A 17,669-nucleotide genomic window follows, 5' to 3' on the forward strand; every position below is an offset into this window, starting at 1 on the left:
GTTTGCTGAGAGTTATTATTATGTATGGATGGTCAATTTTTTCAAATGATTTTTTTCAAATGATTTTTTTCTTCATTTATGAAGATGATCATAGGATTTCTTTCTTTTTTTCCTCTTTTGTTATGGTGGATTATACTGATTGAGTTTTGAGTATTAAACTAACCTTGCATTTTGGATTAAATGCAAATTAATCATGATGTATTATCCTTTTTATATATTACTGGATTTGATTTGCTGGCATTTTGTTGAGAATTTTTATATCTATGTTTACAAAAGATACTGATCTGTAATTTTTCGTCTGTTTTAGGTGTCTTTGTCAGGTTTTAGTGTCATGCTATGCAGGCCTCATAAAACAAGTTGGCAGTTGCTTTCCTTTTTTTTTTTTTTTCCCCTGTTCTCTGGTATTTGTATAAAGTTGTTGCTATTCTTAAATGTCTGAGTTTTTTTTACTAGAGTTTTTAAGAGAGTTACATGTGATGATGTAGTGCCTGACACATACTAGACATTATTTGAATGTTAACCTTGAAGCTATTATTAGACGTAAAAAAGATCTCAGACTGGATATGACTGTTGGGGAACTACTACTCTATCCCCAAGGAAGGAAATAGAAAAAGGCTTCTAAGTAGCCAAAATAGAAATCACATAAAACTATGTATTTTATTTATAGGAGAGTCTGATAAATCTTTCTTTGGAACTTACATATAGTTTGTTTCAGAGATTATTCTAACAAGGTTGGTTAAACAGATTGTTCATCCACAGCAGATTAGAAGCAGGAAATCTCCTGTAGCATCCATGCTGTAGCAAAACAACCAAGCTAAGAAACATTAATTTTTATGTGCAGACTTGAATTGAAAGTTGTCAGTTGCTTGTGCTCCTTATTGAAATTGGGTGACAAAGCAAGGAAATGAAAGAAGTAGCTCAGTGTAATGGAAAATCTGTAAGTGAGAGAAAGGACATTTGGTTTCCTATTCATTTTGTAATTGACATGGTAAAAATCATACAACATCAATTTGTTACCCAATCTGTGAAATGGAGGTACAGGATTTCTTCCCCAGAGTGATCTCGAAAATCCACAGAGAAAATGAATTCAGAGTTGAAACAGAGGCCTAATGAGAAAAATGCGGTGAGGCATCTTAAATGGAGGGAGCCCAAAGTGTCTGTGCATATATGCAAAAGCCCATAGAAACCCTCGTAACTATTTTTATATCTACTAGAACAAAAGTGAAAAACAGAACATTCCATTAGTAATTATTCATAACAGAATTGGGGAAGAACCAGTGAGAATAGAGGGTAAAGGTAGGGTAGATTGCAGAAGTAACGTTTTTGTGATGGAGAGCGATTCAGAATACGTGAGAATCCTGACACCCCGCTCCTGCTCTTGGGGGCCGCAGCCATGGTGCCACTAGAGCCGGGACCTTGAGCCTCAGCTGTGCTGGAGCAAGGACTTCTGAGCCCAGGAAAAGACATCACAGGTGCCTTCCTCAGCTTTTTTGTGTCAAGAGTCCTTTGGCACTCTGCCTCTCCACACATAAAGAAGTTCAAACTTGGGGAAGAAACTGAGTTTGACATTTCACAAGTTGTAAATTAGTGAAATGTATACACAGATAAAAGTTGCATTTGCCATCCCTAGCTGGTGGTTCAGTCTCTGTCTCAGCAGCCATTTCAGAGAGGAGCTTTACGCATTGAGTTGGAGACCCAGACAAAGAAACAAAGAGTCTGGGTATATGCAAAGGAAATCATTCAGGTGCTGTTGAAGTAAAACCCAGAGATCTATATAGTCTTGCCAGTCACCTTCGTGGCTGCAACCAAATCTCCTACATTTTGATTTTATGGTATCCTGTGATTCGCCATCTGCAAGGATGTCATCGTAATTCTCCAGGCTTTGAAAAAGGGAGATGCATAATTTGTCACTAAAGAATTTGTAGTGGGGAGGAGGTTATGGTTACCACAGTACCTTTGTGTCTCCCTCATAAGTGACAGAAGTATACGAGATTTTATGTGAAGGGATTTTAAAAAATAGAAAGTCTAAAGAAATTATATGTTGCAGCATTATTAGTTTTCTCATTTCCTCAGAGAGGGTAAATGTGCTGGATTAGTGAAAAGCTCAACTACAATAGAAAGGAGAAACGAGCTTAATAACACACTTAGAGCGCTTCGGAACCGGTGACCAGTAAACTCCAGCAGCCCAGGTGGTCCCACTTGATATATAACAAAAAGAACTACTGGTTTGCCTTAGGTACTCTTCTGTAGTTCATTTTATCACAAAGAAAAGCAGTATATCGTGATGAAATTTGAAGTGGGGTTCGTGAGCACATGGCTAAGAATTCTTGAGACGTTTTTGTTGCAAAAAGGTGATTTTATAGCACGGGAACTGGACCCATGGGCAGAAAACTGCACCGGGATTGTGAGGAGTGACTGAATACATACTTTTAAGTTTGTGGAGGGAGGGGGATAGAGATAACAACATACTTTTCTGAGGAATCTCTATATGCTGAAAGCAGGGCTTTACAGGACCCTGGAGATGCAGCTATGGTAAGATAAGGTTGCTTTTAGTTTTTAATGAAATGTAAACACTAAGGCATTAAGGCAGCCATAAACTCCTTGAGGAATGTTACACGCCGCATGTCTCTGGTATCTATCTGGGATGCAAGCTGTAGGAGATTTAATTTAAACTACATTTTTCTTGCCTTTGTTTCCCTCATCACATGGTATGTGGAAATTCACTGGTTTGGGAGTGCTTTCCATTTTCCAGACATGAAACTTTGGAAAGGTTATTTAACTTACCTGATTCTTGGTTTTCCTCCTATACAAATGTATATATAGTCAGTTTTTCTGTATCAAATGACAGTGTATCAAACCAAATGACAGTGGTTTACGGTAATAATAATACATTTACGCTCACTCAAGATGCACGTCTGCTCACGTGTGGCTCAGCTGTGGGTCTACTCCTGCTGTGTTCCGTGTTTCTTATTCCCAGACCCAGGCTGGAAAGCATAACCCCTCTGTGGGGTGTGTCTATTATCATGGCTGAAAGAAAGGGTAAGAGAGCTGATGGATGCCGCTTACAGCATCTGCACAGTCCCGGCATAGGCCATGTCCACCACTGTTGCACTGGCCAATGAGAAATCACACGGCTAAGGTCAGCATCAGTGGAGCAGGGTGGTATACAACCAGCCAGCAAATCACAGAACGCTCTTACAGGGAAGCAGAGAAGTGAAAAAGAAGGGATGAGAAATCTACTCAGCACTCCAAACCTGTGTGAGTCTCAAATAAGGAAAGGCATATACCAGTGCACTGTGACCTAATGGATGCACTACCAGTGTAAGAATTGCTATCATTTTGAACAGTTTCTTTTACTGTTTTATTTTGAGGATCAAGTCCTTACATACCATTTAAAACCCATCAGGTCTTCATTCTTACCACAAGCCTTTGTAAACTTTCTAACCATCACAGTTGTAGTTTTTTTAAAGCTACATATTTGTCTTTTTTATTTGTGATTTTAAAATGTTACAAGTATAATCACTTATATTTTCTGCTATCTTAAACCCCTTTCAAGACCTTCTTGGATATCCAGGAGGTTTTTGACTTTATTTTTCCCCGATGATTAAAAATTGTCTTGTAGGAAATTTGGAAAACTTTGGAAGGATAAAGAAAAAATCATAAACATCAATGTTCATATTCCTGGCCTAACACACACACATACAAATATGCACAAATATTAATTTTTACTAAATTGGACACCTAACAGTGTATTCTGTGGGGAATGTTTTTCCACTTTACTATATGTAGCTAGCATGCATTTTTGCTGAGTAAATTTTTTTGAAAACATGAACTTAACATTTCGGTATACAATACATATATAATTACGAAGCCCAATAATATATCAAACATTCATGAACCCACTACTCAGTTTGAGCACTAGACTGTTACAACGCCCTTGAAGCACCTGTGTTCCTCTGCTGCTGCCCTTTCCCTCCCATGGGTAACCACTGTCCTCAAGCTTGTGTCTTGTGTATTGTCATTAGCTGCTGCTTCCTCTTCCTCTTCCTCTTCCTCTTCCTTTTTTCAGTGTTTTCACGTAAGTGTACATCTGCACACAGTGTATCACTGAACTTTGCTTCATGTTGAGCTTTATAAAAATGATATCATATGGCATGATTTTTCCTTTACAAAAATTACAAAATTAGTTTAAATTGTCTTCTGCTGGCAAATATGTAGAAAGTTAAATATTTAGGGAGCTGTTTTACAAAGAACTTACATATCCATCTTTGTGTGCATCCCCAGTTATTTCTTTGAGAATAATTTCTAGAGGTGAAGTTGCTGGGTTAAAAGGTTAGAACATTTGTAAGGCTTTTTTTATGACTGAACATCAGGAAATGTGTCCATCTAGATTTTAATAAAACAAACATTCACATTGTGTGGCAGATAATGATAAATCATTACTAGCTTCCCACTTTAAAAGGCAGTAAGAATACACAAATGCCCCAGTGACTTATCATATTAAAAAGTCCATTTTGACTCCCCGAAATCTACTCTATTCTTATCACACTGTGATATTACCATTCTCTTAGTTCCTAAGGCTGGAAACCTTTAAGACACCTTCTGGCTACTACCCCACCCCCACTTTAGCCACCGCACACTTGCCCTGAGTCCTCAATTCCTGCTAGTTCTGTCTCTACCACGTCCCTTGAATTCATCCCTCCCCTTTCATTCTTACAGGCACTGCTTTACCGCAAACCTTGCTAACCTGTCACGTGGACCATTACATGGCCTCTTAACTGGTTGCCTTCTTGCCTTCAGTCTCTTGCCTGTCTAATCAGTTCTTCCCTCTGTTATTTTTTTTCTCAAAACACAAACCTGTCTTTAAAACTGAGACCAAAAATCTTTAATATAACTCTTCATTATCCACATAATAAAACCCACACTCCTCAGTTAAAGCCCTCGATCTAACTTAACCTACTCTCCAGCTTTGCTTCCTCATGATTCATCCTCCCCACCCCACACAACCCCACCCCAAGAACTTTGTGTTTTATACTCTAGCCAGTCTGGGCTACTTATTCCCTATTTATTTTCCTGTTTTTTCTTCTTACTCCCTCAACTTAAAATACCCTTTCTCTCCCACCCCTTTCCAGCCTTTTGAAATGCTACCCATGCTTCAAGGTTCCACTGAAATGCCAGCTCCTCCATGGAGTTAACATCAGTGTAAATCATCGTAGTTCTCCATACATGACCAGGCATGTTTGTTTCTCTCGAAATACTTTGTCAGAACAGGACATTTGCTGGGTAAAAAAAGAATGCTGAGTAGAAAAAGCAGAACACAAACTATATGAAACACATCAATTATAAATAATATTATATATGTAAGTATATGTAGGTAGATAATGTGTTTATACATATACATACGTGTCTACCAGGACTGTAGGAATACTTAAGCTTGGCGTTTATTAAGCTTACAAATTTTTTTTTGGAATCAGGCAGGATGAGTCCTTTTTAAGAAAAATTACTAATATAATTTTAACTTCTTAGGTTCATTTTCTTTCATAAGGATGCTTGCTTGGGCTTAAACAGGTTTCCATTTTTGAGGCTGAACCATCTTTGGTCCAGTGCAGCAGGCCAGGCAGTGTCGTCTCCTCCCTGTTCCACTGTTGACTGGCTGAGTTGGAGAGGCCTGTTTCCTTGCCAAATCTGTCTAGTCATAGTCACGGGTGATGAACAATCCCCTCAACTGTAAAATGAAAACGTTGCACCAGATGACTGTTAAATGGATGAGTAGATGATCTTTAAGGTCCTTTCCGGCTCTCATGGTCTGAGATATTTTTTGCTCATGAGATAGAAAAATGCTTAAGGACAAAAGAAAGTGCTGATTTGTTCTCCACTGTAGCACCCTCACTGGTGTCAAGTAGCCAGTTGCTCCTTTGATTAACTCTGAGCTGCCAAAATGTGTTGTGTGGGAATGAATGCATTTGGCTTCTGATCCAGGTGCACCACTACCTGTGGGGCCTTGGGTGTGCCCCCTTCTGTCACTGGGCCTGTTAGTGTTTATCTGTGAAATGATGAAGGTGACACTAGATGCTCTTTGAGGTTTTCTAATATTTTGTAATTTTATAATAGGTATGTGTGAAGTATCCAAAGGTTGTTTTACCCTATAGTCACTAGCCCATGTTTCAAAGTTAAGGAATCAGTAGAACAGGACAATTCACAATATAATTTTCTCTTCACAAAATAGTGTAGATAGCAAAGTGGAGTATCAGGGTATGCAAACAGATATGTGTAATTGAGGAATGTCCTGGTTCCATCACTTCAGCTTATACCATAGTATTTTTTCTCATCATGGGTGTTTCTCCAGTCTTAAAATTATTACCTTTAGTAATGTAAACAAAAAAATTTTAAAGATATCTTGTAATTAAAATACTGGCATAGATTTTAACACACTAATTTGGGTCAGCCTAGTAGTACTCCGATCTATCTCAAAATATATGAACTCTAATAATCATTATAGATTTCCTTTTTTAAGAAGGAAAAGTCTTCCTGAAGAGGGCCCCCGCTTAATTTTCAGGGGACAAACTAATCCTTGATATATGATACTTGATTCCAGAGTTGCCTCTGGCAGTTGTTACTATTTAAACAAGTATTTCTTTTCTAGTAATTAGATTTTTTTTTTTTCATTTTGATGGGTAGTCATAAATATTAACCACCAGCAGTGCAGGAATAATTTATATTCAAATTGTCAGACATCACTCTGTGAACACACAAAATAATTTACATTTATTTAGAGCCTTTTATCCTAAAGTGCTCTACACATATTCCTTTATAATCAGATTGCAAGCTATATATAGGACACTGCTACCTGAAATAGGGCAACAACCAAAGTAATTAAAATAAAGGATATGATGACAAAAAAAGTAGAGGAAAGAAGGAAATATATATTTTACTTGTTTTTATATGCTTTTGTGCCCATAGGATTGGAGAATTCATGTTGACCAAATGCACCAACATAAAAGTGGAATTGAATCTGCTCTAAAGGAGACCAAGGTATGTGAATTACTTCAGGTGAATCAATCAATGTACTTTAATCATCTGTTGAACACTTACTAAAGGAAAACGTGAAAGGAAAAAAAGACAATCCTTGCCTTAGAGGATCTTACATATTGTACCATATTACATTTCAACAGCCCTAACACTTAAACTAACTAAAGAAAGAAAGGTAACTTTATTCAAAAGAAATATAATATATACTATATTACACATTAGAGATATATCTACTATATATATATACACACATATATATATACACACTATATGTATATACACATACACACACACACACACACACACACACACACATATATTTCATCATTTCAACATTTCATCATTCTTTCCTCTCTGGATCCCAAAGGATAACAGAATGCCAGCCCAGCAATGCTTAGAACCTCCAACTTCCATAGGCTTGCGGCTGCTCTGGCCAGAAATAAGGACTTTTTGGAGGATGTCACAAAGAAGCAAAGTTGGAATGAGAAGTTATGGGTCCCAGGCTAGAACTATAAATTTAAGGACCTTCCTCCAACTGGAACATTCTAGTCGTCTTTGAGCTGTGCTACAAGAAAGTCATGCTATTCCATTACCTACTTTGTGAACTATAAAGCAGATTCCACTCACGTACAATATAGATATGCATAAGGACTAATGAATTGACTAACACTACCAGGTGCCTTTTTATTTTAACATTCTGCCATGTGTGACTAAAATATTTCTCATTACAGACTTCTTTTGCTATTGAAAATTACAAGCTATCTTTTTCACAAGTGGTTGAGAATTTGTGGGATGGATTGAAGGAGATTTAGCCCGCCTCATACTGTTTTTGAAAAATATATTTGTGAATTTTTTTATCTACTAAAATCCTATGGAATTTCTAGGGATTTTTGGATAAACTTCATAATGAAATTAGCAGGACTCTGGAAAAGATCGGCAGCCGAGAAAAGTACATCAACAATCAGCTTGAGCACTTGGTTCAAGAATATCGTGCAGCTCAAGCCCAACTGAGTGAGGTAACTTAGGAATGATAGATCCCCAGGGATTTATTTCAGTTGGTGACCCCAATTCCCAAACTTGATACAGCACTTTTCATTTGAGAATCGTGAAATGCTTTTCACAAATAGCAACACATGGATTCTCTGCCTACTTTAGGAAGCCACGTGAGGCAATAGAACTTGTCATCTTCATGTTACATGAAATAGAAATTATCTCCTAGAAGTCTTTAAATGCGTTTCTTCATTTGATTTAAATAAATGAAGGCATGTATTGTTGGGGAACATTACTTAGAACAGGAACAGAGTGTCAGGACACCTGGTTTTGTTTCTAAGTCTGCCGTTAATTTACCGTATGAGTAGGAGGAAAAAGAATAGTATGCATTTACATGTGTCAGAGGGAAAAGACATCCTTGCCTTAATGGCTTACAGCCACATAATAAGGAATATGAAAGCAAGACACGTTCAAAGACAAGCAGTTTAATTAATTTAATGAGCAAATTTTTTAATCCTTTCAAGGTTTTAGAATTTCCACCAAAAAAATAAAATAAAACCTTCATCCTTTGAAAGCAGCAGTCCTTTGTACCCCAGTTGGGATCTCAAGGCTTTCCTTGGGAGTGATGCCCCTCTTTTCTGTTGTTGAAGGGAGACTAGTAAGAACACCTGCAAATGTCAGTTGAAGACATTTTTTTTTCTTTCAGCAAAAAGGGGTAAAAGAAGGAAAAAAATGGAAATAAACTTGAGATAACTTCTGTACTTTCAGAAGTTCTCAAAGACCAAACAAAATAATCTTCACTTTTTTATTACGTTATTTATTTAACAAATGATTCCCTGATATACACAACTACCCATGGATGTTTTTACTTCCAAAATGCTGTAAAAGTCTCTGGTTAAAACCACTGTGTATCTGTCAAGCATTGATATTAAATAATTGTTAGATTAGTTCCCAAGAACATATTCCATACTGTCATACCATTTGTTAATCCTTATTAATAGCTCATCCTGATGCTCTATTATGATTGATTTTTTAGAACTGGTTTTCTCTGCATAGCATGCAAATTAGATCGACCAAGAGCTACTCTCCTAAACTGTTTGGGAATAGCCGAGGACAGTTTTTATTGTGCACCATGCCCATGTGAGTTACACCATCAGTATGTGAAGGTTAAGGTCATTCATCATTTTATAGTACTTTAGTTTAAGTACATGGTGCCTATTAGCGCTATAAAATAGCTACAGTTAAATGTCACTTTCACAAATGTATTCACAAATGGGGGGGTGTCATAAAATGATATGCAGAAATTGCAAACACAAAGAGGTCATATTTAAGTAATCTGCTTCTGTCTTGAATTTGTCATTAAACAAAATGTTTTCTCCCTTAGGCAAGGGAGCGATACCAGCAGGGTAATGGCGGAGTAACAGAGAGGACCAGGCTCCTGTCTGAGGTACACACTGTGCCCTTGCCCTTTTCCCACTGTCAGCCGAGCCCTGGCTGTTCAGAGCCATTGGTAGTTTAATACTGCTACAACCGTGCGTTATTTGAGTAACTGCTTCCTGTGGCTTTAAGTCCTTTTCTTTAGGAGAAAATCCCTAGTTTTCTTATCAGTGAATCCAGTGATGTATTTATGTACTACTTATTTCCATAAAATGCCTGAAGTTGTTTTATTCACTTGAACATAGGACGTGCTGATAATATTAGCACATTTATAACCCTCCTTAATCTTTTTAAAAACATAACATTTATAATTAATATATAGAAGCGTAGGTAAAGCACTGGCTTAAATGGCTTATAACAAGTTTTAATGTTAGTCTGTAAGATAATAAGATTTGTTTTTAGTGATCGCTCCTGATGTGTGTGACCCTGAGTATTTCTCTACCCACAAACTAGAAGTGGCTTGTAACCTTTTCCTTCTGGGAACTTCTGAAACATTTGCATATATTATTGTATTTATTTTCATTATCTTGCAAGAGAGTAAGATCTAATATATATTCCAATTTTTTTAATGAAGAGCTGAGAGGAAAAAAAAATCTTACAAGATCAGTAACCAGTGTACAAGATTATCTTTGGTTACAGTTCAGTGTAATTGTCATGGGCTTTTTCTATATAATAGAATTAAGCTCCTTTTATAGGGATTATTTGAGGCATAAATAGTTATTTTAAAATACTAAAAATATAACTTTAGAAATATTTAGACTCTAATCCTGTGGTGCCTCTAGGCAAATAAAACGTTATGTAGAAGTAAAGTGCTCACTTAATGTTAGGTAAATTAACACTTGAAGGGAGTCCAGGGAACCATTTAGTTCTTTTGCAGGAGGTAGTTATCCCCAGTTGTAACATTGCAGGTGCCTAAAAAAAATTAATTTGCTTTACTTGAATGAGCACTTGATTCCCAAGGAAGTTTTTACTCACCAGTATGATAAAAATAAAGCCTACTAAGTTACAATAAGTATGGCTTAGTTCTAGTCATTTAAAATTTTTTTGATTTTTTAAACATAACGTACTAGATTAGAATTTTGCTAATAGAAGTTACAGTAGTATAATTTTGAGTATGACGTAGAGTACAGATAAGAGCCAATATGACAGCACGATGTGCCTCTTGGAGTTCTTGGTTTGGATAGAGCAGTTAGCATATTTTTATATGCAGCCATATGTTATAAACATTATTTTTAGTGTCCTGTACAGGAAAAAGTGGCATCTTTTCTTATAAGACTATAATATTAAGATACCTAGTAAACCTCGGAAATCCAAAATCTTCTCTGGATGTGTATACTATTTTAATTAGTAACTGATTATTAAAGACTGGCATGGTAGATGCAAGGGGATAACGGCAAGCTTTACAAGCCATTAATGACAACCGAACCATTTGCATTGTCACATGACAATCTGAGACAGTCATTTGGTGAAGTTAATGTTAGAAGCACTCTCAGAAGATAAAAAGCCTAGTGTGTCTGCATACTTTATCTTATTATTCTAATTATGTCCAGAAGAGTCCTAAGATCTTTATATCCCTTTACAGATGTATTATATCCAAATGTTCTTAATACATCATTCAGTAATTTTGGAGATTTTACTAAAATTCAGAGCTCATGAAGACTTTTTTTTTTTTTTTTTCAATTAAAGGTTACAGAAGAACTAGAAAAGGTAAAGCAGGAAATGGAAGAAAAAGGCAGCAGCATGACTGACGGCGGTGAGTGCACACTCATCCTAAGGGGAAAATGAGCAAGACGAGAATATGTCTTCAAGAAATCTGTTTAACAAAATGGTATTAGAAAATAGGGAATCTGCTTTTTAAAGTGAATTTGAGGAGAGGTAAGTACATGGTACAGAGATGGCATCTGATAATCAGTTTTTCCTTATAAATCAGCTGAAAAGAGTCATTTTTTTTTTTTACTCTCATTTAAGATTTTTTGATTCAAACTGCACTGATTCAGAGATAGAGTGGGAAATATTTAGTATATACTTTGTTATTCCAGTTTTTAGAAAATAATATTTTCTGCTTTCATCAAATGAGCTTCATTATTCCATTTTATGTACAAAAGAGCACTAAGTGCGTGCCCACACGGCCTGGAGGCAGGGACGGGACGACCTTTGTTTTTCTTCCTCTCCCCCTGGTAGACCTGACTGGGCAGGGGTCAAATAGAGAAGAATTAATAATCCTCTACTAATCATGCTCCATCATGAGCTAGTGACTTTGACATGGCCCTGGGTGATTGCCTAAGGCCCTTCTGTGCTCTAGAAAGATTTTCTAGAGCTCTAATTGTATATACTGAGGGATCCTTTAAAAGGGGATGTATGAAGATTTTGCTATGTTTGAATGAGCCCATTATCTGTGTCTCACAGGTAATTCTTTCTTTTTTCTCCAGTTGTATCTGTTTTCCTTCAGACAAATATTCTAGCCCATAAAAAATATTAAAAGACATCCTCAAATACCCTTTTAACAACTCCTCCCCTAGAAAAGAAAGGAAATTCAGCCGTAGCACATCAAATGCTGCATCATTTCCCTTCCTAAAAATCTCAGGTGTTTAAAATACCACCGCAAAACTGTGTGAATGCCAGTACATTGTCGGCTGTGTTTTTAACCCCATTTTTGTCTTCAAAGTGAGGAAAATGTCATACAATTCTGTAATACACTGATACTCCAAATATACATTTTTATTGCATGTTATTTTCATTCTGCAGCTCCCTTGGTGAAGATTAAACAGAGTTTAACAAAGCTGAAGCAAGAAACTGTTCAGATGGACATCAGAATCGGTGTTGTAGAACACACATTACTCCAATCAAAACTGAAAGAGAAATCTAACATGACTAGGGACATGCATGCGACAGTCATTCCAGAATCTGCAGTAGGCTCTTATTAAAATATACTGTTTTTCATGCTTCTGATTAGTTGTTTTTTTATATCAAAGTATATTTCACGTTGCATAGATTTTCAAAACACAATTAAAGCACGTTCAGTGGGTGTTTTTTTACATATGTACACATACCTATTGTATCGTGATAATGGATGGTTAAAGCCTTTAAATTGAACATAATAAGGTGATTAAAAATTCTCACTTTGAAAGAAACTTTCACTAATCAATACGTATGTAAAAGCCCGCACCTGGTGGCATGTTTTTCTTACTGTTCCTTATGTAAGCCAATGTCCATGACCCATGCCTTCTGTAGTGCGGCTGCTGCTGACACCACATGGACCTTTGACACGAGCCTGGCACCTTCAGTTTGGTCCACCTCTGCAGTGACCACAGTTGCCTCTGTGCCCAGTGGCAGCTAGTGATGGCTGGGGATTCTTTTTTAAGAACCCAGACTACCCTTGCCTCAGCTTTATGGTTACCTAAAATCACATTTCTTTTAAAAAGCATATGAAAAAAGTTCAGTGTTCTTATTAACATTTGAAGCTTATTATCTATCATGAGTATGTCATGACTAAAATGATTTTGTATCTTCTCTGATCTAAGGTCACCTAATAAACATTTCAGGCATGTTTGACTCTAGTGACAAAAAAAGTATATACGTGTCTCAGTTCTAGTTTTTTCTGTGGTATCGGCTGTACTAAAGAATCATTTAAAGCAGAATGGGAGACAGCAAGACACGTGAAGATCAGCCTCCCAGTGTCAGTGATTTTTCCTTACACATCTTACTGAGCAAAATTCTACTCTGGGACTGCTAAATTGCTAAAATAAGCAATACTAGCATGACCAGACTTAACATCTGGGGGAAACTGGTGAGGAGAGCACAAACCAGAAGATAGCCTGCATTTATGTTTTAAAAAGAAGAAAAGAAAATCTGGTGAATTTTGATAAGAGTACTATGTTTGTATAGGACAACAAAAATAATAAAATCCCCTTTTCAATTTTTATCGTAATATTTTATCTCCCCAATTTTTTGTCTTAGTCTTTATAGGTAACACACACACGCGCGCAAATATTTTTCTTCATACTCTTCTTGAGTTTAAGTTTAGTTAAAAGAAAAGGAGTATGTATAAACTTTTCTATGACCCAAGAGGGTGATAATCAATACAATGACAAAGAAGTCAGTTCATTTAGTTTGGGATAATAGTTTGAAAAACTCCAAAATTTTCCTTCCCTTATTTTATGGTTATTGAGTGGGGCCTAGAAGAAAGAGGGAAACCCAAACTTTGGTCCCACAAGCTAACACTGAGTCCCTTGGAGCTTACTCGCATAGGTACTGTCATGGCTGCACAGTTTTTTGGTGAATTCAATCAATTGCAGAGAATCCTTCTGAATAAATCAGAGCTCTCCATAAAATATACTTTTGCTCAGAAGCAAAGTACACTCTTCACTTTGTGTAAACATGCAGTAATCTAAGAACTCTTCCAATAAGTAGTGTGAGCAACCTATTTTTATTTCTTCTCTGAAATAATCCAGTTTACTCCATTTGAGCTGGTTACTCCTCCTCTGTGTTCTCATAGAACACTGAATACCTCTGATACAGAATTGATTGTATTGCATTGGGATTATCTATTGTCTTCTACCCTAATAGTCCGAGCTGCTTGAGGAGAGGGAGGATGTCTTTTTCATTTCCATAATTCTACTCAAGTACCTAGCACACGGAGCACAGGTTAGTAAAGGAATGGGTGGATGACAGGCATTACCCAGTGCCAGAATGTCTCATAGTTCCTATTCCACAACATGGCAAATTTAATGACTTTAAGCCTATGAGTTTTGACACAGTTTTGAGATAGTAACTGTAAATGATGGGGTTTTTTTACCCTGTGGTATTAGATTGGAGTTGGAAGCATCAGTATGGACTCATGGTTTTTTAATACATACAGATTAACAAATATATAAATATATAGAAACACATGTGTACATATATGCATGCATTTACGATTTCTGTGTCTAAGAGGGCCTAGAATCAGTGACAGCTCAGTAACAGAATGTTTCCCTCAGATCTTGGTTTTTAATTTTTCTACTGAAAAAAAAACCAAAAACAGCCTTCTTAGAAAAACTAAGATTTCTGGGCTGGGGCAGGGAAAGCACAATATGAATCGGGAATATTTCGTTCTGCCAGAAAGTAAAGAAGGGCTCAAAGAATGATGGGAAAATGGCTAAAGGACACAGATTGAGGGGTGTCCTACCAGCCAATCTGGGACAACTGGACATTACATAATGATAGTAATGAACTCTAGCCCACAGAATAAAACAAGAAATCGTGAGTCCATTCAGATAGAAATTATGAAAATTAATCAAGGAAACCTCACTTAAAATGGAATCAGAAAGCCCTGAAGGGGGGAGCTCTCATGCACATCCCACTTGTTGCAGCCTGCATGATCAGCAGAGAGAAGGAAGATAAGAATTATCTTGACAAGGAAAGACATTTTTTTCACACAGGAATTTCATTTTCTGCTTTTAAGAAAAAAAAAGGAAAATCTCTCCTGGCCCAGTAACAAAGCACTAACCATTGCTTGCAGCCAGTGAGAAACTGCCACAACCTTAAACTGTTGCTCTTTGCAATGAACTTTTGTTCAAAACAACCCTCCCCAATTTCCTCCTAACCTAGTAAAAGCTGACTTTCCCTTTGTCTCTTCAGATTTGCCTGTGGTTCACCATAGCTTGCATGTCCCATATTGCAATTCCCCTGCTATTTCCAAATACACTCATTTTTCCAGTAATATAAGTGGGTATTTTATTTTTAATGTTGACAAAATGAATGAATCAATAGAAGAGAGGTCTTCCTTACAACAGAATGATAGCTAATGTAAAAAGAATACTACATTTAGAAATTGCCATCTAGCGATTACCATAGTAATTGTTTCAGGCAAGAATCATCAAAGGATATGTGAAAGTATTTCAATCTAAAATGGAACCAGAAGGGGGTACCTGGGTGGCTTAGTCAGTTAAGTTTCTGACTCTTGGTATTGGCTCAGGTTATGATCTCAGGTTGGTGAAATCAAACCCTCAGGTTGGGCTCTGCACTGACAGCATGGAGCCTGCTTGGGATTCTCTCCCTCCCTGTCTGCCCCTCCCTCCCCCCACTTATGCACAGGCACTCTAAATAAGTAAATAAATAAATAAAGCCAGAGGATATGAAACAGGACTCTCACTTATGCTATGCACCCTCAGAACATAATTTAAGAACTGAGAGAATGATTTCTCCTAAATGCCTGATTTATAGAAGACCCAGATTTAGGGCAGCTGGGCAGCTCAGTTGGTTAAGTGTCTGACTTTGGCTCAGGTCATGATCTCACAGTTTGTGGATTCGAGCCCCACATCAGGCTCTGTGCTGACAGCTCAGAGCCTGGAGCCTGCTTCAGATTCTGTGTCTCCTTTCTCTGCCCCTCCCACACTCGTGCTCTGTCTCTGTCTCTCTCTCTCAAAAATGAATAAACATTAAAAAATTTAGAAGACCCAGTCTTATCTCCTGAACAGTGAACATATGCCAAGAGTCTCTCCCCATCCTTAAGCCAGTGAACTGATTGCTCAGATTCTGGCCTTCCCGTCTGTGCACTCCTTGTTCAAAAATACAGCCCTCCCTGAACTCTCAACAGATTCACCTGTAGCTTGCATGTGTGTCTTGAATTGTAGTTCCTCTGCTATTCCTGAATAAACTCAATTTCTGGTCATTTGAGTTTGCTTCAGTTTACCTCTTTATTTAAGTTGACAAAAGCTAAAACCACTAGGTAAAAGTTTAATGAAAATCTGGATATTTGCATAGTCTCAAACTATTCCACAAAGAAAAAAATGGTAACGTTACAAAAGAAAAACCCTAGCAGACGCCACTTTAAGTGATCAAAAGTTAACATCAGTAGTAGTGGAACAAATAGACACCAGGTGTCTCCTGAAAAGGGCACACACTTATGTGATTCCTTCTGAAAATGCATGACTTGAATCTAATCATGAGGAAACATCAGAGGAATCCAGTGGAGGGACATTGTACAAAATGGCCTATATTCTTCAAAAATGATAAGGTCATGAAAAACAAGAAAGACTGAGAAACTGCTCCAAATTAGAGACAAAAGAGACATACTTGTATGCAACAAACCATTCCAGTTTGGATTCCTGGACCAGAAAAAACATTTTGTAAAATGACAGGTAAAATTTGAATAAACTCTGTAGATTGGATAATAGTATCAAGTTAATGTTAACGTTTTCATATTTGTACTATGGTTATGTAAGGGAATATCCTTGTTTTTACCAATATATAGAAGTATTTGGAGGTAAAGGTGCATCCTGTCAGCAACTTGCTCTCAAATGATTCAGAGAAAAAAAGTGTAAATGTATGTGTGCGTTTGTATATTCACATATATATGAATAGAAGGAGGGTGATAAAGAAAATGGGTGAATTGTTAACATTTTGGAAGTCTGAGGGAAGGGCATATAGAAATTCATTGTATTTTTTTAGGAGGTGCAGCTTTTAATTGAAGTATAATTAACATATAGTGTTATGTTAGTTTCAGGTGTATGATATAATGATTCAACAATTCTATACATTACTCAGTGCTCATGGAGACAAGTGTACTCTTAATCCCATTTATCTATCTTACCTGTCCCCTCTCTCTGTGCCCCCGTTGGCAACTACCAGTTTGTTCTTGGTATTTAAGACCCTGTTTTTTAGCCAGTCTCTTCTTTGTTTGTTTTGTTATTGTTGTTTCTTAAATTGCACATATGAGTGAAATCCTAGGTATCTGTCTTTCTCTATCTGACTTATTTCATTTACCATAATACCCTCTAGGTCCATCCATGTTGTTGCAAATGGCAAGATCTCATTCTTTTTTATGACTGAGTAATATTCCATTGTGTGTATATATACACATGCGCGCGTGTGTGTGTGTGTGTGTGTATAGATATAGATTCTACATCTCTATCCATTCATTTATCTATGGATACTTGGGTTGCTTCCATATCTTGCCTATTGTAAATAATGTTGCAGTAAACATAGGGGTGCATATATCTTTTTTTTTTTTTTTGAATTAGTGTTTTCCTATTCTTTGGGTGAATATCCAGTAGTGGAATTACTGAGTCATATGGTAATTCTGTTTTTTATTTTTTGAGGACCTTCCATACTGTTTTCCACAGTAGCTGCACCAGCTTGCATTCCCACCAACAGTACACAAGTATTACTTTTTCTCCACATCTTCACTGACACTTGTTATTTCATGTGTTTTTGATTTTAGTCATTCTGACAGG

The 17,669-nt window shown here is 36.9% G+C and overlaps 1 protein-coding gene across 1 annotated transcript in view; it reads left to right on the top strand.

The window, feature by feature from the left end:
• IFT57 (intraflagellar transport 57) overlaps positions 1-13,384 on the top strand; it is a 53,393-nt gene extending 40,009 nt beyond the window's left edge. Inside the window, exons 7-11 of the mRNA XM_047098624.1 lie at positions 6,961-7,032; positions 7,914-8,045; positions 9,404-9,466; positions 11,143-11,209; positions 12,202-13,384. Coding sequence (XP_046954580.1) covers positions 6,961-7,032; positions 7,914-8,045; positions 9,404-9,466; positions 11,143-11,209; positions 12,202-12,380 — 513 coding nt within the window. The 3' untranslated portion in view covers positions 12,381-13,384. The remainder of the gene's footprint in view (positions 1-6,960; positions 7,033-7,913; positions 8,046-9,403; positions 9,467-11,142; positions 11,210-12,201) is intronic.
• The last annotated feature ends 4,285 nt before the right edge of the window (positions 13,385-17,669 follow it).

Source organism: Lynx rufus, unplaced genomic scaffold (assembly GCF_022079265.1).
Source record: "Lynx rufus isolate CCGP_SWC_20201006 ecotype Redwood Valley unplaced genomic scaffold, mLynRuf1.p SCAF_5, whole genome shotgun sequence".
In the NCBI taxonomy this organism is placed as follows: Eukaryota; Metazoa; Chordata; class Mammalia; order Carnivora; family Felidae; genus Lynx; species Lynx rufus.